The 20,184-nt window shown below is 49.3% G+C and overlaps 1 protein-coding gene across 8 annotated transcripts in view; it reads right to left on the bottom strand.

Annotated features, from left to right (window-relative positions):
• Window positions 1-20,184, bottom strand: part of LOC135240343 (protein TANC1-like) — a 133,888-nt gene that overhangs the window by 4,571 nt on the left and 109,133 nt on the right. For 5 of the 8 annotated variants that reach the window (XM_064309699.1, XM_064309701.1, XM_064309703.1 and 2 more), the window contains 12 exons: window positions 19,459-20,066; window positions 16,120-16,228; window positions 15,574-15,696; window positions 12,975-13,211; window positions 12,583-12,768; window positions 11,569-11,647; window positions 3,746-3,879; window positions 3,260-3,383; window positions 2,786-2,961; window positions 2,114-2,246; window positions 874-903; window positions 672-763 (listed from right to left, as the gene is read on the bottom strand). In XM_064309699.1, coding sequence (XP_064165769.1) covers window positions 672-763; window positions 874-903; window positions 2,114-2,246; window positions 2,786-2,961; window positions 3,260-3,383; window positions 3,746-3,879; window positions 11,569-11,647; window positions 12,583-12,768; window positions 12,975-13,211; window positions 15,574-15,696; window positions 16,120-16,228; window positions 19,459-20,066 — 2,031 coding nt within the window. Of the gene's footprint in view, window positions 1-671; window positions 764-860; window positions 904-2,113; window positions 2,247-2,785; window positions 2,962-3,259; window positions 3,384-3,745; window positions 3,880-11,568; window positions 11,648-12,582; window positions 12,769-12,974; window positions 13,212-15,573; window positions 15,697-16,119; window positions 16,229-19,458; window positions 20,067-20,184 lie in introns of all 8 variants that reach the window. The other 3 variants (XM_064309700.1, XM_064309706.1, XM_064309707.1) reach the window with 2 other exon arrangements.

Raw genomic sequence — 20,184 nt, 5'->3', positions numbered from 1 at the left:
TGCCAGTCTACCTTTTGATTAATCTGGAGCAGGTATTATTTTCAGTGTAACAATAGATATTCTAAACAGTTACACTTTTCCAATTATTGTGATCCCAGAGAGGGGCCTTATAACACAGTTATATCTGTTTTATATCTCTGTAGTATGAGGTGACATGTAGTCGACCGCCCTAACACTCAAAAAAATGGTGAAAACTCCACTAGGCAATCCCAAAACACAATGTACCAGTGAGATCACAACATACAACCAAGGGGGAAAAACTCCCAACTGAAATTCAATTTGCAGTAACCAAGGACACTTAATTTTAAAGTTCTGCCCTTGGACATTTTCTGATTCAATCTTAACAAAACTGGCTGTAAGAAAGTTCTTTCAAACTACAGAAATCAACTGGGAAATACAGGCTGTAAAACGTGATCGGGGTGGAATACACTCGTTTAATACAAATGCGATGGAGTGAAATCTGTAGTGAACTGACTAGCCGGTGAAGTCATTTCTACTATGTTCACCAGTATCAGTGACATAGTGTTCACCAGTACAGTGACGTAGTGTTCACCAGTAGCACTGATACCGCACTCACCAGTATCACTGACATAGTGTTCACCAGTATTAGTGACGTAGTGTTCACCAGTAGCATTATCGCATGCCTGTGTTAAACCAGTTTCTGGTGTCACCTTATAGAGCAGGTTGCCTTCCTCCATGAGCTTCTGCAGGAGGATGATGAGGATATCCGGCTTGGACGTGGCCATCGCCCAGGCAGCGTTCCCTGCAGGATGAAGAGAGAAAGAGGGCGGGATCACGCCACGGCCACGCCCACATAAGGAGCCAATGCTGACAATGGAATTGGTGCAGTGTAAAGTTACCTAGATATTGTACCTGATCGATCATAAGGAGAGGTTCTGTAGCCTTAAGGTATTATCGAAAGCAGTTAGAGAGAAAGAGAAGGGTGAGACGTTATAGGCAGAAATCCCAGGAGAAGTACATGCACTCTACTCACATTACAGAGAACAAAAACACACAACTCAAAACCGCTGCACTGCCTTTTCCACATTAATTCTGTCAGACTAGACTTAAAATTCCTACATGTTCAACTACACTAATACGCCTGAGAGGAAATCAAAACACTCTGAAAGAGGGTTAGCTGTACCGGGTGTGATTTCTACTTCTTGAACAAAAACTTCAGAAGAACTGACTAGCCAAACAATAGCGTGGCAGAAATACTAATCGGACTGAGCTGTGTGTCTACATTCAGAGCATCGCAGTCAGGGGGGGTGTTTAATGAAACAATCATTAAAAATGGTTTGGAGAAAATTAATTCCAGATAAGATCTGAAAGTGGCGGGAAACGGGCTTCCGAGCCTCCGCGGTTATTCAGCGGCCTGTTTGCGGCCGCTCGACGCGACGTTCTTTAATTAGCCTGAAAACAGGCCCGAGGAGGAGAGAGAGAGAGAGAGAGAGAGAGAGACGGCGACGGGCGGAGAGGGTGAAGGGAGTAAGGAAGAAAGGAGGGAGAGAGGCAATTTGAAGAAAATGAAATCTCGGGAGGGCGCGGTGTCACGGCGTCTGAGACGCGAAATAAGCGCGCCGGTAAAATCGGGAGCTAAATGCCAGGTTCCGCCTTATTTACTTTAATTTGAGGCGTTTTGGCCGCGGTCTGTCTGAATAAGAGCCTCCCAGTGACACATCTTTACAAAACACAAGCCTCCTTTCTGCTCATTATTTCTACATCACGAGGCCAGGAGCTCGCTCCTGAGAAAGGCTCAGCGGTGCCTTGGCGAAATCGGCAGCAAACCTTGGACGGAAAATGATAATCACGCACAGAATAGTTACTAACGTGAAGGACTGTTATATGTACGGAACTCGTAACCGGGGGAAATGACCACAGAAGCATCCTCTTTCACGGCAGCATAAATGACCATGAAAGCATACAAATAAAATATAAATTATTTAATGAAATTTTCACATTTTTACTTCATGGTTCATGTGAAAGCAAAGACCACTCAAGTATTCCTGTATCAAGGCTGCTCAGTTCTCAAGTGGATTCTGATTGGCTGGCTCTATCGACCCGCTGATTGGGTTTTTCGGTAACCCGTGTGAGCAGAGAGCTCGGCCCTCACCCAGCTTGGCGCCCTTCTTCAGCAGGGTCACCACCACCGACGTGTTCCGACAGCCGATGGCCCGGTCCAGCGGCCTCATCCCGCTGAAGTCCACGTGCTCGATCACCGCCCCTCTCTCCACCAGGTAATGCACCTGCGGGCGGGGCACAGGGGTCAGCCACAGGGGGGCGCTCTCTACGCGCACACGCCAGTAAAAGCCCCCAGTAATTCCCCTATGCGTGCGTTCCATAAAAGCATCCAAAGGAGTGCGGGCTCATTCCAATCGCTTTCTTTCACTCCTCACATCCTTCCCTCGTTTCCCCCTGCTCCTGTGCTCCGCCCAGAGGACGCAAGCAAAGGATGTGAGGGAAGGGTGTGAGCATGGAGGAATGGAGGAAACGCATTTCAGGCGAATGGATCGTCCTCGTTCGGTCGAGCGTCAGTCTGAAGCCACGTCAATTACAGACGCGGCAGATGTGGAAAAGTGGATCTACGGGTCAATCGTTCATACGTCACGCAAAGGGTGCACTCGTGTATCCTCACTGAAGCACCCTCCATAAACCTCCTCGCTCCTCCAAAGATGGCGGACCTTGATCGATTTCCAGGTCAGCCAAGGAGACGAGGACAAATAACATAAGCGGTTGGAATGAGCCCTGTGTTGCCTGGAAACCAGGGGGGGGGCGAGGCACTCACGATTTCCGCGTCCCCGTAGAAGGCGGCCAGGTCCAGCGGGGTGCGCCCGTTCTTGTCCGTGTGGTCTATGACCGCGCCCTTCTCCACCAGGAACTGCACCACGTTCTTGTGTCCCTTCAAACACGCCCAACTCAGAGGCGTCAAACCTTCCTTATCCATCGACGTTAAAGAAGCACCTGCGTGACACACGCACACACCTCATAACCACACGGCAAAACATGGAACCTGCACCCAGAAGAAACCAGACGCATCGAGATTTACAATCACAGACTCAGTAGCGCCATCGACATTGTTTTACTGTAATTATTTGGTTTGGCTCAGATCTTCCCATTTGTACTTTCTGCTTTGGCATTTCTTTTCTTTATTTATTAATTGTTTTTTACAAATTTGGCACACGATGTGGGGCTGAGCATTCCCACACCAGTCTGGACTGCAGCCATGTTCATGGTGCATCATGGGAGTGTGGGAGCTCACCCTTTGACAGCAGGAATTCGGCAGTGCTCAGATGCCCCTCGCAAGCAGCCACCATCAGCAGAGTGCGCCCCTGCTTATCAGTGACGTTCACGTCTGCTCCGCTCTGCAGCAGCAGGTCTGCGATCTGACACACACACACACACACACACAAATTACGATAAAGAAAAGCAATGGCAGCCTGAATTTACCAAGGTCGTATTTTCCATATTTCAGACATTACCTTTGCTTACAACATTTGCAGAATCTCTGGATTTTTCATATCACAGTATAATTCAATTATCATGATAAATTATTACTGACTTGAGTCTCTCTGTCTTTTTAACGGACTACTCAAATAAAATAGACTGCTATTTCAGTCTTTTGGAAACGTTTGCTAATAAAAATCAAGGTTAAGTTTAAGTCAAAAGTCAGATGAGAAATGACTGATACATTAAATTAGATGCTTATTTGTCGACCAATCAAATCGCTTCCTGGTGGCACGCTCACCTGCCAGTGGCCCTGCCTCACGGCACAGAAGAGGGGGGATACTCCTCTGCGATTGGCCTGCTGCACTGCGGCCCCCTGCTGCAGCAGGAAGTCACACACCTCCAGCTTCCCCCGGCCCGCGGCGGCCGTTAGCGCTGGGGAGAGAGGAGAGGGAGTGGTCGCTGTGAGGACCCTGTTGTAGGACGTGTGTGTGTGTGTGTGTGTGTGTGCGTGCTGTAGCCCCTGTGCTTGATGCTAGCTATTTGTGTACTGAAGTTTTCTTTGTGAGGGCTGTAGAAAGTTTGCCAGTGTGAGCAACTGAAGGCAGAGGAGCTGCAAAAGGCTCAAAAAAAATATGAACGCCCATGAGAGACTCTGGACAGGAAGTCCTCCCGGACAGCCAGGAAAACATCCCCACCATAGAAGTGCTCAGAGTCGGAGCCTTAGGAATCCACAAAGAGGGAATTCTATGGAAATGGAAAAGATGAGAGGGGCCAACTAGGCTCAGAGACAGCAGAACATGTGCTCAATGCTCAACGGCTGCTCACAGCACTCAAAAGAAGAAAAAAATGAAGTGGTTCTCAACAGGGGGGCGGGGGCCCAAAAGGGGGCCTCAAGATGATAAGAAATTACTGAAAGCAATCACAAAACATGAAGACATTAGTAATTATTCAGCTGAATAAAGAACACAAAGCAAGCAATTAATAGAATATAATAACCTTTTTACTTTCTGTAGATGCCACACTCATATGTTCGCTATGAATGTGAAAAAGGAAATAAAAGGATTTTTACTTTGTAAATATTTGAGGATTACTACAACGGCAATTTGTTGAAAAATCGCTTTTATGCTTTTATGGGGTTAAATGGAATGGAATGAGCTCGACTAACTGCATCAAAGTGAGTTCAGATGGAGTCGCGATGATGAGAAGCAGACAGGTTATCACGTCCCCTGTGGGTGGGAAGTGGGGGCTGGAGTTTTTCCCTGGACCGAGGGGGGCCTTTGGAGGCAAAACGGTTGAGAACCACTGCTATAAAGCATGTGCATGAATATAAATAAAACTGCATTCATACTCATAGCCTACTGAGAGTGCAGACTGCCAAATACAGGGAAAACACTGATATACAGCATATAAACCTGGTGTGTGTCACGTTCAGTATTTTCCCCCCAATCTTATTTCCAAAGCAGGGGAAGTACTCGCTGTATAATTTAAAAACAAGCGTGGCTTTAAGCTTGTTATCGCTATCGTTTCTGCACGTTGTAGGTAAGCTCGTCTGAGGGTCTTTTTTTGGTTTCTTTAGCTGACTTTATCTGGCTCTGCCGTTGCACTGGTGTCATCAGCCCCTTTTTCACCTCTCAATATGCGGAACGCTGACACGAGCACACCGCGGCTCCACGCCAGCTACGGCCAGCCTCACCTTTATTTCACTCATTTCGCCATCGCCCGATAGGCAGGGTCTTATCTCGCGCCGCCTGGATTACACAGATACCGCGAATCGCACCCAGCGCTGCGCAGCGACAAAGAGAGGTGTCTGTGCCCCAGAGTGAATATCATTATAAAATGTTAATTTTAAAAAAGAAGGTAGTCTGCGCCTGATACCGGGCGAGTGCAAGGTTGATACACCTCAGCCGCGACGACGTCAGGGCAAAACCGTGAACCGGAGACCGAGGCAAGCAGATTCGGTTCCCCTTCACGAACGGAGAAGGAGAGACGAAAAACGTCGGCGGGTGTCGTTATTAGAAAAAGATAGCGGAAACGCACGCGTTATCGCGGTGTTAGAGACCGGTGATTCAGCCGGGTAGCTCGGCAGACTACCAGCGGAGACGGGGAGGCGCGGTGAATAATTCTGCTCTCTGCTTCGCTTGGCGAAGATTAAAGACTCTCGAGCCACACGCAGACACGGAGTGACATCATCCGTTTGAGTGCCAGAGCGCTGCCATTGTAATACTAGTCTAGGAAAACCACACTCTCTCCGGCAGGTCCACTGGGAAATCTCACCCAAGCACAAAGAGGACCGAGACGGCTAGAGGAAGAAAATGACCTCTCAATTTAATCACTTCAGCCCCACAAACAGACACGAGACTTCTACCTCTGGAATAAGATAAATACAATTAATATGAAAAAAACCCCTCGGGAGACGCATAGGTGGGGCCCAAGGAAAGAGGCGTTCTCAATTTAACTAATAAAGTAAAAAAAAAAAGAAAAAGAATGATAAGATCATTCTTCAACAATGTTCCAAAGGGAGGAAACTGTAAAAAGGTTAAATTACCATCAAGGAAAAAAAGAGCAGTCTCTATTATACATCAGCAGAGAAAACCCCAGTGACATCATTCGCTTTGATCTTCCGGGGGCTAAAAGATATCTTTGATCTTCAATAAAGCCTTGCAAACCGCTCTCCTGGCCCCTCCCCCTCTCGCGGCAGACCCGGGCAGAGTGATATCTTGTTCGCGCGCTGTAAGAGAGCGCTAGCACACATCTTCCTGAAAGCTCAACCTTAATCTGCCTTCTCCAGTCTCGCAATCTCCACCCAGCTGCCACGGCCGTCCTTGGGCTGCCGGGAGGCCGATAAATCACTCGCCGCGCGGTTAGCGGTTAGCGCGCTCGCCGCGCGCGTAAAAACTAGCCCAGGACGGCAGTCTCGTCAAACGCGTCCCGGCGTCCTCAGACCGACCGAAAGCACGCACCGAGGCGGAGACGAACCGCCGTGGGGTGGGCGGGGCTAAACAGCTGGTCAGGAGGTCTGCAGGTTTGCCTAACCGGGTAAACGGCAGGACTAACTGCTCGATGGGGAACTCAGAGGCACCGGTGTGTAATGAGCGTGCGGTGTTCTGTAACCTGGGTTTGGAGGACAGCCAAGACGGCGGGGACGCGGCGAAGGAATCGAAGGGAGAGTGAAGGGTAACAAATACGCGTGTCAGACGGAGACGCCGCGGCCCATCCATCAATCGTGCCCCCCCCCCTCCCGCGGCCGGTGACAAGGGACCGCGCTTTCGCCATCGAAGCAGAAGTAGGCCAGCGCAGGTACCGTGCTGGTCGGGCTCCAGACGCGATCATTACACGGAGCCCGCTAGGTTTCGCGCGGTACCCCCGCGGACTGAAACCCACAGCCCCCGAGGTCGTCGACTGCGCGTAGCGCAACAGAAAGACAGACGCTCCTCCTTCTGCTGGCATCGATGATTGATGCCCCGGCGCTGCACACACGCCACGACAATCTAAATAATGAATCGGAATGTAAACTGAGAACATTAAACACAGTTCATGCTAAAGGGAGCGTTTATCTCTTAAAAGAGCTCTCCCTGTAATTACAGCAGACTAAAGCAATATAAAAATTGCCCGTTGGGCTATTGTATATTTTATGCTATTTTGATGCTCTTATTTTTTTATTATTTTTTTTTTATTACTTACCATAAAGTCTCAGGGCTAACCTCTTGGCATACAAATATACACGTCGTTCCCCCAGTTTGATAAACTGTGCTCGTCAGGACTGCATCATTCTCATTTCCCGTTATTAATAAATCATATTCAGATAATGTGGATCTGTCCGTCCTTCTTTACACAGATAAAAACAAATGATCAACAACAAACTTTACATCTGGCTACTTGCAATTTCAGACGCACATTCCCAAAGATGCATTACAGACGAATCACATTCGCCTTGACCTCAACCTGTTGACATTTGTTTCATGTTGTTCCTCCCCCGAAACTATCACAAAGCCACTATAACGGCGCCTGAAATGAAAAAACAGGACGGGAATGAACCTGCCCCTGCTACGCTGCTCACAACTTTACTAGCCACCTCTATTCTCAGGATAGATCTAACATTATAGCGCAAGCACCTGAGGGTAATTGAATTTTTTTCTGTCCGCATGAATATAGAACAGCCAGCTCATTTGCATGAAGGAGTCGTTGGCGTGTTCCGCCAGCGTCCGCGATGACGCATCCGAGACGGGTCGTAAACACGGGATGGGCGTGCGGATGCCGGAGAGCAGCGCTTCGCAGGGGAGGTCATGGTTAAGTCGAGGTCGTGGATTGCTTTGGGTTTTCCATCGGTTTCTGTGTTTAATACCCGCTTCCTGCTGCCATTCATGTTACTCGGACCCAGTACCTTTGAAAAGATTATTCTACCTGACTGAGGAAACGTTAAATACATCTTCGGTTCTGTACAAGGGCAAGCAACTTAAAACGTGCCTTGGGCCAAACTGCAAGGGGTTTAAATTAACCTAAAAAAAGAACCCACTGATTTACGGGTGCTGATCACCCCTGAAACTGACGGCATTGTTTTCAGGCACGTCAAGGAGACCTTCAGTCTCCATCTTACCGCCACCACGCCCGTCACAAGACTGTTTGGCGAGCTCCGCAGTCACCAAAACAAACTCGCCAAACTACAGAAAACAGTCTTTGAAGACAGAAAACTTTGTTTTTTATCTTGTGTCAAAGCAAAGGACTTTTAAGTGTCGACTGAATCCAGGCCCTTGCATCTATTTTTAATTTCTGTTTTAATTTCACAACCATAATGAAACGATATTTTAAGTGGAGCATCACACGCTGTCACAACACTTCTTCCTTTGATCACGGCCGTCTCGCGCGCCAGTCGTGTGATGAGTTTTCTGAATCCGCTCCCCAGAGGAGTTTGAGGAGCACAAAACAATTTATGCTCGTGCACCTCCCAGAATGCAAAGAGGCACTAGCCGGGGTCTTGCGCCGGCGCCAGATGTGGGCAATTACATTCCGATGCGCATTCATTAGCAGGAGCGTCAGAGGACGGGCGATTTCTCCCCGTTTCGGGTCAGCGGGGTTTCATCGCGCTCGGCGGGGACACCTGCTCTGGCACCGGCGCATAATGGATGTGGGGGAAACGGACGGGCCCGGATTTAGCCTCTAACCGCGCGCTCAGAGAAAACAGCCCAACGGTAGAGGAGACATTTACTGCATGACTGAGTGAGATCCACGGCCTGGACGAAACACACCCTAACTCCGTCAGACAAAACTCTGTCCCTTTCGCTCTCCTACAGACACCCACAGATAATCAAGATCACTCGTTCATTTCGATGCAATATCACTGGTCTTCCTCTGACAGAGACCCATGCCAGTCCACAACCAATACTGGCCACCTATGCTATGGGGATATGTCACCTCTCACATTTCAGACATACGGTACGATGGCTTGAGATACAGCATGCACTGAGCTACCTACAAATTAATGGAGGTGCCATTTTGCCCATAAAAAAAATCATTTCACATAAAAAAAATAAAAAAATCCAAATCCGTGTCAAGAGACATAAAAGCCTCCCTTCTTCGGTGATAAAGGCACGTTTTGAAAGAGCAGAAACTTCTGGAAAGCCCAGAGATAGCATAAAGAGCCCGTTAACCACTCCACTGGGCTTGCCAGGGAGTATATTTTGCGCCAGCGCCAGTTAGCAGGACTAAAGACGGCCTCCTTTTCTTAATGGCCTGACCTACATCCCGGAGCCGTTCGTTAGCAGCGCGGCAGCCTGGCGCGCACCCAACGGCACAGAGCTGCTATTGTTCCCGCTCACAGCCACCGCTGCATTATGGGTTCTGAAGAGCTCGCCCGAGAACGCGTTTTATCTGTCCTGCCTGGATGTCTGACCATGAAAACGCAAACGGTCCGCTCTGAGTGGAGGAGATACTCGCGGCCAGGGATGGGCGAAAATGCGTTCAATGCGTACCTGGTTACTGAATTACAGCACCTCTCAAACACTGTGTCTGTAATCTACAGTCGAAGTGGCGGAAATGTAGGTCGGTGCAATCATCACTATGCTTCAGACCATAAAAAAGGGCAAATAACCCCTACTGCATGCAAAATGCATTTGTGAAAATAAATATTTTCCTCGCGTGTTTTTGAATTACTGCCCGTCCTTGTAGCAATACTGACACGGTTTCACATAGTATACGTGGCCCTTCTATTTTCTTATTTTAATATATATATAAGTAATGCAGATTTATTTGTTCTGAAATGACTAAAAGGTTAAGCTTTTGGTATACACTACATTTGTATTGTCAACATGTACAGAGCTCCATGTACTGTGCTGAAGCTCATCCACCCTCCCACAGAACCAGGCAGGCAGTCAGGTCCACTGGAGGACACGAGAACAGCAACTCGCCTGTCCCTGCTGAAGTGTACAGCAGCTCGATGTTCAAACCCCAATACCCATGTCGTGGTTCCAGCCTCCCGTGCCTTTGGGCCTTATCTCGGCTTTGTTCAGAAAACAATGTGCCCTGTGTGCAAACTCATTCCCTGCCTTCATCTAATAACCCGGGCGACACATGCAAATTATGACAGCCTTTTAACTACGAACGCTCCGAGGATGCGCAGGGAAGCCAAACGTGCCCTTTTGTTCCGCGATCCGACTGCCTTTTCGGGGTTGCTGTAGAGACCGATCCTTTGTTCTCTGCTCCTCTTGGCTTGTGTCGATCCTGTGAGACCTGTTCCTCAGTTAAACCCCACTCTGCTAGTTGTGAGTCCTGCCAAGTTACAGTTAAACCCCATTCTGCCAGCGCTCAGTCCTTGCAGGTTACAGTTAAGTCCCATTCTGCTACAGCACGTTCTTTGAGGGGATGCACTGTGCAGAGCCTAATGATCAATGTGTCCTTCCACATCTCTTACGCATACAAAGCTTCTGCTGCACTGGAACTGATAGCAATCTATGACGGGGAGTTGGATCAATGTCTGTAATAAATCCAGAAAAATGGTGGGGGCCAGTCTAAATGGACATCGTGTGAAACCACTGGCCCATTGCTTAGGCTAATGGGACCGGCGGCTGCAATTTTGCTGGAAAACCGCTAACTTAGCCCAGAGGAGAGCCATCTTGGCTGATGGCTCTCCATCATGATAAAAGCAAAAATGAGCTGGCTAAGGGGCCATTTCCAGAGAGATGGAAAAGAGCAGGAGGAAAGCTGCGCCTAAAAAGGTCCAAAAATAATCAGAGCAGATGTTTGATATATGCAAATGGCTCGAAACAGCTACAATCTAACAGATGAGGCCCAAACAGCACAGGGTACAGCGGGGTAACGACTGCAGACACTGCGATGGGCAGCCCGGTCACAGCTGCAGCAGAGGATGGAGACGGAAGGGAAGCCACGATCAGAGACTGAGAGGGAGGGGCGAAGCCACCCCACTGTGTGAGATACAGAGACAAACACAACACACTCTACAACACACAAGCACAACCACAACACACTGTACAACACACAGGGACAAACAGCGATGCACTGTACAACACACTGTGTGACACAAACAGACAAACAATAACACACTGTACAACACACAGGGACAAACAGCGATGCACTGTACAACACACTGTGTGACACAAACGACAAACAATAACACACTGTACAACACACAGGGACAAACAGCGATGCACTGTACAACACACTGTGTGACACAAAGAGACAAACAATAACACTGTACAACACACAGGGACAAACAGCGATGCACTGTACAACACACTGTGTGACACAAAGAGACAAACAATAACACTGTACAACACACAGGGACAAACAGCGATGCACTGTACAACACACGTGTACAACGAGCAAACAAAACACACTGTACACACACAGGTACAAACAACAAACACGAGACAGGACAACACAACTACTCTACAACACACAGGGACAAACAGCGATGCACTGTACAACACACTGTGTGACACAAAGAGACAAACAATAACACACTGTACAACACACAGGGACAAACAATAACACACCGTGTGAGACAGATACAAACACAACACTGCATGCAACACAGGTACAAACGACAAAACACTGTGTGAGACACAGAGAAAAACAGTAACGCTCAGTCATAGGCGAGAATAGACTCACCTGTCTCGCCCCACAGCGTGTCATGGCTGTCAATCTGCACCGCGTGCTCGTCGCTCAACGCCAGCAAGCTCCTCACGACCTGCCAGACGAGAGAAAACACAAACACGGGATCGATCAAACGCTCGCGCGAAGTGCTGAGAACACAACTCGGAGATCAGGGTCACGAGATGGCTTCTTTTCGTCAACGGCAAAAAGAGCCGTCCGCGTGAATCCCATTCTCTCCAGCGCGCGGTAAATTAATGGCAGCGGCCCGAAGTGTCTGAGACTCAGCTACACGCAGTTAGCCGGGCCTCTGAAGAATACCGCTTCCTCAGTATCATTAATTTCTCAGTGCTTCCCCCATCCCAGAATTCCCTACCCCCATGTCCTGAGCCACAGGTCAATAACACGCAACAAGACCGGATCTGTTATTTCCAAACAAGGAGCCATCGATATACGCCCTGAGGGACACTGTGGGATACCATCCACGGGACGGCCGGCTCTCAGCCCTCATTTGAATCCCCCCCCGTGTGGCCGCAGGTTCGATTCCCTGCCAAGTCTTTCTGTGCTGTGATCCCGGCCCTATATGTAGCCCTCTCTGCCTCCCCCCCGAGGTACGAGGAGAAAAAACAGAGAGAGAGGGCCAACTGCCTGCTCTCCTTTAGAAAAGGGAAAAAGTCATTACATTCCAGTCACACAGAAAAACAAGTAATGAAGACGCTTTGCTCTGTGCAAACTCCTGCTCCAAGACCGTTTCTCTGTGGAATAGCTTATTTCCCTTACATTTCCACTGCGGTAAACAGAAATAACTTAGGCCATGCTATTTCACCAGGGAGCAGGCTCACTGTGATCAAACTACTTGTGTGTGTGTCCATTTGTGAGTGTGCACTGTGTGTGCGTTTCTGTCTGTCTCTGTGTGTTTGTGTGTGCGTGACTGCGCATACACGTGTGTGTGTGTGTGTGTGTGTGTTATATGTGTGTCTGCAGTATTTGACCTATGTGTGTGTGAAGGTGTGTGTTTGTGCAGTATCTGACCTGTGTGTGGCCCATGCTGGAGGCCCCCACCAGAGCCTGCTGCAGGGCCCGGCTCTTCAGGCTGCAGTCCTGCTGCGGGCCCTCGGGGCTCCACTCCAGCTCCCGCAGGAAGTGGATGACGTCGGGGAAGCCCCTCAGAGCGGCGTGCACCAGCGCGCACTGACCGCTCTTATCCGCGTGGTCCACCTGGCAACAGGCAAAAGCAAACGCTCACCAACTCCCACCCTTCAAAGGTCAACCCGCACGTACTCACAACTCCCTTTCACCCGCATTCAGTGAGTTTACAGCGCAGTCCCTTCCTAAGACTGCGGCACAAATTCAATCAGAGGTGTCAAATTAAAAGCGTAAATAATCCCCGTCACCGGGACGACGGTGGCGGGGGCCGGGCTCACCTTGGCCCCCCTCTTGCAGAGCAGGCCCACGAGGCCCAGGTGTCCGGCGGCGGCGGCGAAGCAGAGGGGGCTCATCCCGTTCTCGGAGACGCCGTCCAGCGCCGCGCCGAACTCCAGCAGCAGGGCGGCCATCTCCTGGTGGCCCAGGTGGCACTGCACGCACAGCACCGGCGCGTTGTTCAGCGCCTCCGTGCGGTAGTTCACGTTGGCTCCGCCCAGCATCAGCAGACGGCTCACCTGGGAACGCACGGCGCCTCACGTCAGGGCGCGCTCGACACGCCCGCTTTCCAGACCCACGCTGCGCTGCTCTCAAATAGACTCTGTGCACTCATAAAGACTTACAGTACACTCATTCTCACAGCAAGAAAGACTTTGTCACACGCATCTAAAGTGCACTATTTTCAAACCAAGAAAGACTTTGTCACGCAGGCACTTTAAGTGCACTGTTTCTCACACCTAGAAGGCCTCGCCACAGACTGAAAGCCCACTGTTTGTTACTGCACACTTAGCCATTTTGCAGTTCATTTCACCCATTCGGTCAGCAAGGGCTTTTCAAAGCACTTTGCGCAAGGTTACAACAAAAGTGGCTTTCCTCCTATTCTCCTGTCCACAGCCTAACCGGCTTCCCACACTGCACTGATACACAACACAAAGCCGCATCGAATGAAATACACACAAATATAACCTCATAAATTAAATAAACTTCTATACATACATAAATGCATACATACAAATGTACAGTACGTATGTATGTACGTACACACACACACACACACACACACACTCAAACACACACCTCAACTGAGCATAATTCTGTGTGGTTCTGGTCTGTGAGTGATTAACTCCATTGTTATTAAGAAGAATACACAGACTGGGCTAGTTGAGCCAGACACAGGAACATTTTCACAGAAACAGTGAAAATATTCAGAGGAAAACTAAAGGAAACCAAAGTGGAACTACTGTCCCAGAGGAGAGCAGCCTATTTAAAAGGCAGGGGATGAGTTCATGGAGCAGCAGGGGATGAGTTCTTGATGACTGTCCCAGAGCAGAGCAGCCTATTTAAAAGGCAGGGGATTTGTTTGTAGAGCAGCAGGGGATGAGTTAGTGGATGACCGTTCCTGAGGAGAACAGCCTATTTAAAAGGCAGGGGATGAGTTTGTGGAGCAGGATGAACCTGGCTCTGCCCTTTGGCATCAATCCCTCCGCTGTGCAGCTTGGTGAACTGAAGGTCCTTCCCCCTCCTGACACGCGCCTGCCCAGACCCACCTAATCTCATCCTTTCACACACTCGGTGACCTACTCAATTTCCTGTAGCACTGACATCTGCAAAAAAAACTGACCCGGGACCAAAGTCTCACTTTCATCGCAGACAAACTTTTTTGTCTTTCTGTCTTTATTTATTTTTTGCTTAGATGTCTCAATCTGTTCCTGTGGGAAACTTCACAAAAGGTTTATCCGATCCTCGGCATCTCTAAGCAATTTGGCAATTTCCCAACGCATTAGACGGATGCGGGAGTGGTGATTTATTGACTCTAGAAAGCAATGATCGCATCATCATCTTCTCCATAAGCAAATGAATTATAAATGCTTAATCAGAGAGCTGTGTGTGTGTGTGTGTGTGTGTGTTAAGCACGGGAAAATGAATGCGTTTTATTTACCAGAGCGTCGCCGGAATAAGTTATTAGAAATATAAAACGCGTCCCCCCTCTCCGTGAGCAACGCTAGCTTAGTGCGGCAAGATCCGGGCAAGCGAGAAACGCGCGGCAGCTTGATGCATGAAGAGAAAAATCAAATTATTTGAAGAAGAAAAAGATTTAAGACTCAGAAAGTAACACAAGGCCATTTCTTCACCCAGCAGGGATGCATCATTCCCACCAATAATTAATTCCCTCGTGTGCGGGAAAGTAATTTTATTTTTCAATAATGAAGTAGGAGGTGTGCATCCAGAATGAGATCCAGGGCGATTCAACATAAAGAAAATTATTTAGCGCGCTCCGCCGTGGACGCGGCCGATTGTTTATTAAATTACTGCTAATCTAAAGGAGCCCTGTAATTACTTACAGTGGCACGGAATTCGGATGAAGAGGCAATGCATCAAACTAATGGGAAAAAGCAACCTGCGCCATTTGGTGCCTACGGTAGGCCTTCCTCATTCATCACAGGCCTTCCACTCATCACCATGACTACGTGAGCTAACGGCACCCATTCCAACACAATGAAGAGTGCACTCCAATTCCCATGGGGCTTCACTCCCAACTTTTAGTAACAGTATTAAGGAGGCACCACCTTACACCCTTTGCACATCTTTATGGGGAAGTATTATATTTTTCTAAGGAAAATGTGATGCTTCCTTAAATTTGTAACACAATGCAAAGCACAAAGAACCCTTGTATACAGGAAGCCCACCCGGAGGAGGAAAACCGTGAGGTGAAAGCTGTGTTTCTTGTGCAAACATTCTTTGATGCAGAACAACTGAGCGCACAGTCGTTTGTAGAAGGTATTTTGGGATCAGTTAGAGCAATGTGGCCATTTTACACACAGGCTGCCATTTTGGTGATGCTCAGCCTGCCAGTCAATCCTTCACCCCAGGGGGACTGACCTTCACGTTGGGCGTGTACAGGTTCCTCAGGGAGGCCAGGGCAGCGGACAGACCGTCAGTGCTGCAGCTGATCCACAGAGCCTGGAGAACGCTGGAGGACACGCCCGTCTTCTTACTCAGGCCCTGGAGAGAGAGAGAGAGATAGAGAGAGAGAGAGAGAGGGAGAGAGAGAGAGAGGGAGAGAGAGAGAGAGGGAGCGAAAGGGAGAAAGAGAGAAAGAGGGAGTGAGAGAGAGAGGGAGGGAGGAGGGGAGAGAGAGCGAGAGAGAGAGAGGGAGAGAGAGAGGGAGCGAAAGGGAGTGAGAGAGAGAGAGAAAGACAGGTGCTCAGAACATGCCTCAAACCTGCCCTCCACCACAGCACTGGAGACGGCCATTTTTTACCATCAAATTCTCTTGGGGCCTCGGCCACTTACAAGGATTTATTCCATTTAACACACGTTTCAACGAGATTTTAACAGAAACGCCGCGACAGAGCTGTGCTGCTGTCCGCCCGGGTTAAACACCATGGTGGGTCCCCCGCTGGGCGCAGAGGGGGGGGTCCCTACCTTGAAAATGTGTGCTTTTAGGATGTGGTGCCCCAGCTCCATGGTCTGCTGGCGGTTCAGCTTCCCCTCTTGCCGCGACAGCATGAAGGCCATGAGGGCGTGGCCGTGCCTGTAGGGGAAACGCTCGGGGTAAAGCGGGAGTACAATCCACCAATGGCAGCCCTGGCCTTGTGTCACCAAGTCTCACACATCACATAAACAACACAAGCGTACCAGGACAGATAACAGGTAATAATAACATCTATGGTAACAGATTGTTTTTTTACCACAGAGAGAGCAGTGGGGAACAGTCACTGTGAGTACCCTACACTATTACCAGAACTTTTTTTCTGAGATAAAAGTTTCTGAAATAAACCTACAACTAGGCTAATATGTAAGGAATTTTTTTGCTACTCTGTCTAAAACATGCTAATCAACAATACTGGCAGAATAGTAATATCAAATATAACAGTTGAAAAGCAAAGTGCCGACACAAAGCTAAGCAGCTACTTTAATGAAACAGAAAATTCCCTTCTCATATACTGTAGTTAGGTAACTAGGGAGATATGGTAGTGCACTTGAGGTCTTATGTAAAATACCCCTTTGAAATTCAGACAAGGATCACAGAGATTTTCAGTGGCAAGATCATCTGCTTAGCTTTAAAAAGTCTGACTGTTGCCTCGAGTTGGGCACTGTCTGGCGGCTGGGGCGCAGATGGGGTTTAAAACTGTCGAGCCCACCTTCCCTAGCCTGACTTACTGTGGAAGAGGAGAACGCAGTTCTTGCGCTCCCCCCCGTCGCTACAGGTTGTTGTAGTGCTAATTAACAGGTACATTCATTAAAAGGCGACGCATGACTGCAGTTCCCTTTGATCTATTTGCCTAAGCGTCTCCATTAAAATATTGACTTATTATGAGTTCACTTTTAAATAGAAAAAAACAAGCTACTGTAGTTAATTTTTTAAATTTTTGCAGGACCTCAGTATGATTGTTAGAAATGATTATTTGAGGAGTCATGCTGAGAAAGGAAAGTCACCATACTGTTGCGATATGCCCAACTTGAAAAATTAGTGGCCACCATTTAAAACGGAGAACAACAGCACCTTCATTTTGAATCGAAGTACGTCACAAAACAAGCCTGGACGGGCTCTAAACTATAGCCGCTCCAATGAAGCGCTCCTCAAAAATCAAGGTTCCAAAAAAGAAAGGTACTCCCAGGGCAAGGCTAACGTCCGCGACAACCAGCCAAGAAACCCCGAACGCCAGGAGCTGCAGATTTACGAGGGCAGGACCACGCGAGCGATCAAACACTGACTCAGACCTCAGTTCTGATCCTCACCATTCGGGGGAGACGCACCCAAGAGCAAAACCATAAATGATGTCACTTCGTAAAAAACGGAAGCGTTGCACAACAACAGGGCTCTCGATGAAGCTTTGGGCGCAGACGGACGATTAGGTTGTAACTGGTGTGAGCGGCGTCCGCGCGGTGCGACTTCATTAAGGGAGCGGACAAACGGCCGGGCCCGCCACGGCGCCTCAGGCGGTTATCAAATCAAGTCTCCGAGGAATCTTTACGGTGACGACCTCGCCCGTAAATGGCCGCTCTCTCTCTCTCTCTCTCTCTCTCCCTCTCTCTCTCTCTCTCCCTCTCTCTCTCTCCCTCTCTCTCTCTCTCTCTCTCTCTCAAATTCAAATTCAAATTCAAATTGCTTTATTGGCAGGAAATACATAGGTACATATTGCCAAAGCATCATAAATCAATTAAAAATACATATTTACAGTGGAATACTAGTAATGAACATTCTATTAAAATAAATAAATAAATAAATACATTTTTAAAATAAAATATTATTATTATTATTATTATTATTATTTGATCTCTCTCTCTCTCTCCCTCTCTCCCTCTCTCTCTCTGGCGGGTTCGAGGAAATCGCTTTTTTTTTTACGGCGCGACGCTCGATCCGTGAACCCGAGGGCGTCCCGACGTTCCCGGGCCTCCGAGCCTCGCCTTTTCCCATCTCCAGAGAGGCGAAGTGACGGGGGTGTCTGATTTAGGGCGCGTGCTCACAAGCCCTCTGTTCCCACCGAACAAAATGCCCTCAGTCTGCGCGGATTCCCACCGGAGCTCAGCCTGAGAACAGAACCTGCCACCCTGGGCTTCTGAACGCAGTGCGCTTCACAAATAGAAGCAACCACTGCACACGCGCCTACGTAATCCATAACGAAGATGAAGTAACTCAAAGTGAAGTGAATTCATTAGTTTTGTATCAAATCATAAGAAAATATTGTTTAATCACGAACAGACAATTCATAAACATAGCATATAACTTCTAACAGTCACTATGGGAATAATAACTGAAACAAACTACCGTCATTACTGAATCAATACACACTTATGAGAAGAGCAGAGATCTATTGCGGAGGATCGTTGTCTGTTGCCGTGGAGCACGGTATATGCCTTTTAAAACGTGGCTCTGCCGGCATTTTCCTGTGGCTGCGGAGATATTTTGGACCATGTGACTCTCCCCCCGGAGCCCTGCTCCATTAAAATTAAAGACAGGAAATGAAGAGCAGGAGCCGGGGGCCCGAACGCCGGCGTCATTTCACCCAGAGCCGCGGGCAGGGGACGCGTTCCCGCGGTTTACCTCGCGCCGCCGCCATCGATCCAGCCCCCGCCGCTCGGCCGCGCTGCCCCACCCCCCCAACCCCCCTCCACCTCACCGAGCGGGGCCTCGATCGATTCCTTCCGCCCGGCTTTGATCGATTCCCGCTCAACCGACGCGAAAAATCCGAATCGAATCACGCCACGGCGGCGTCCGAGAAGCCGGTTAATCAGGTACACGCGCTCGCCGACGCTTCCGGCCGCTCGGCTGGAACGCCTCATTCCGCCTCCGGAAAATCGCCGTTGTCAAACGGGGGGAATGACCTCATCGGCACATCAGTACTATACACGAAACACGAAATTCCGGCGCGCGCTGTGAAGATGTTTTTAGCAGGAGAGCCGCGCGCTACATTGACCTACATCACGGCTGCTCGGCCCGTCGATCGATGCGGTCGCTCAACGGGAGGCTCGGAGGGGACAAAAACTCAATTCTGTTTCTGGCTATTTTGGGGAAAAGCTTTTCTTGAGAGAGAAACAAGACCAGGGTAAAACCTAGTACATGGCTGGACCTAACACGCGTGATCCGGCCGACCAATGGCGTAACTTCATAACTCGGCCGACCAATGGTGTGTAACTTCATCACTCAGTCACAGACATTTGCGTTTGTAGGGCTGGCCCCCCGCTGTTGCAGGTCCAGCCAAAAAAAAAAAAAAATCTGAAGGCTCGACCAATCGGGCGATTCCAGCGGGCGGCGCTCACCTGGGGTCGCACAGGAAGTGGTTGCTCTCCCCGTCGGCCCTCCACACCAGCCACTCCCGGAAGGAGGGGTGGCAGAACATGCGCGTGCGGTCCCTCCGCTTGACGAGGAAGCAGGAGAGGCCCTCCATGCGCTGCTGGAAGTCCTCCCAGCCCAGCTCGCCCGCCACGCTGCCCGCGTTGGCCGCCTGGTACAGCTGCTCGTCCGTCAGCGGGTGCAGCGAGGCCAGCGCCACGTTGAGGACGGGCAGCGTGCGCTCGAAGGCCGAGTTGGTGATGAACTTCATGTTGCACTGCAGCAGGTAGAGCTCGGCCAGCGAGACGGGCACCACCTTGTAGCTGGCGCTCTTGATGACCAGGTGGCCCCTCTCGAACAGGTCCAGGGTCAGCTTCAGGTACAGGTAGGAGCCCTGGCTGCGGGAGATGAGGTGCCCGCTCACCTTGCCCACGATGACCGGGTCGGCCTTGCCGTTGAGCGAGATGTTGTTCATGATCTCCTGGCTCCCGTTGATGCGGTACTGGATGTAGGCGTTGAGGTCGTTGTTGATGTCCTTGTTGCCCGGGAAGTCGTCCAAGGAGATTTTGGAAAGAGGCATCAGGCTGGTGATCTCCTGTTGAAGAGCAGCAATCTCAAATTAAATCATAATAATAAATCACGAATCTGAAAGGCTTTTATAGTGAAGGGGGTGCCTCGGCTAATATAAATAGGCAACCATTTTACACTAGGCC

The sequence above is a fragment of the Anguilla rostrata genome, chromosome 15, assembly GCF_018555375.3.
Source record: "Anguilla rostrata isolate EN2019 chromosome 15, ASM1855537v3, whole genome shotgun sequence".
NCBI lineage: Eukaryota > Metazoa > Chordata > Actinopteri > Anguilliformes > Anguillidae > Anguilla > Anguilla rostrata.
Note: the sequence above shows the minus strand (reverse complement) of the source record. Positions and strands in the feature narration are given on the sequence as shown.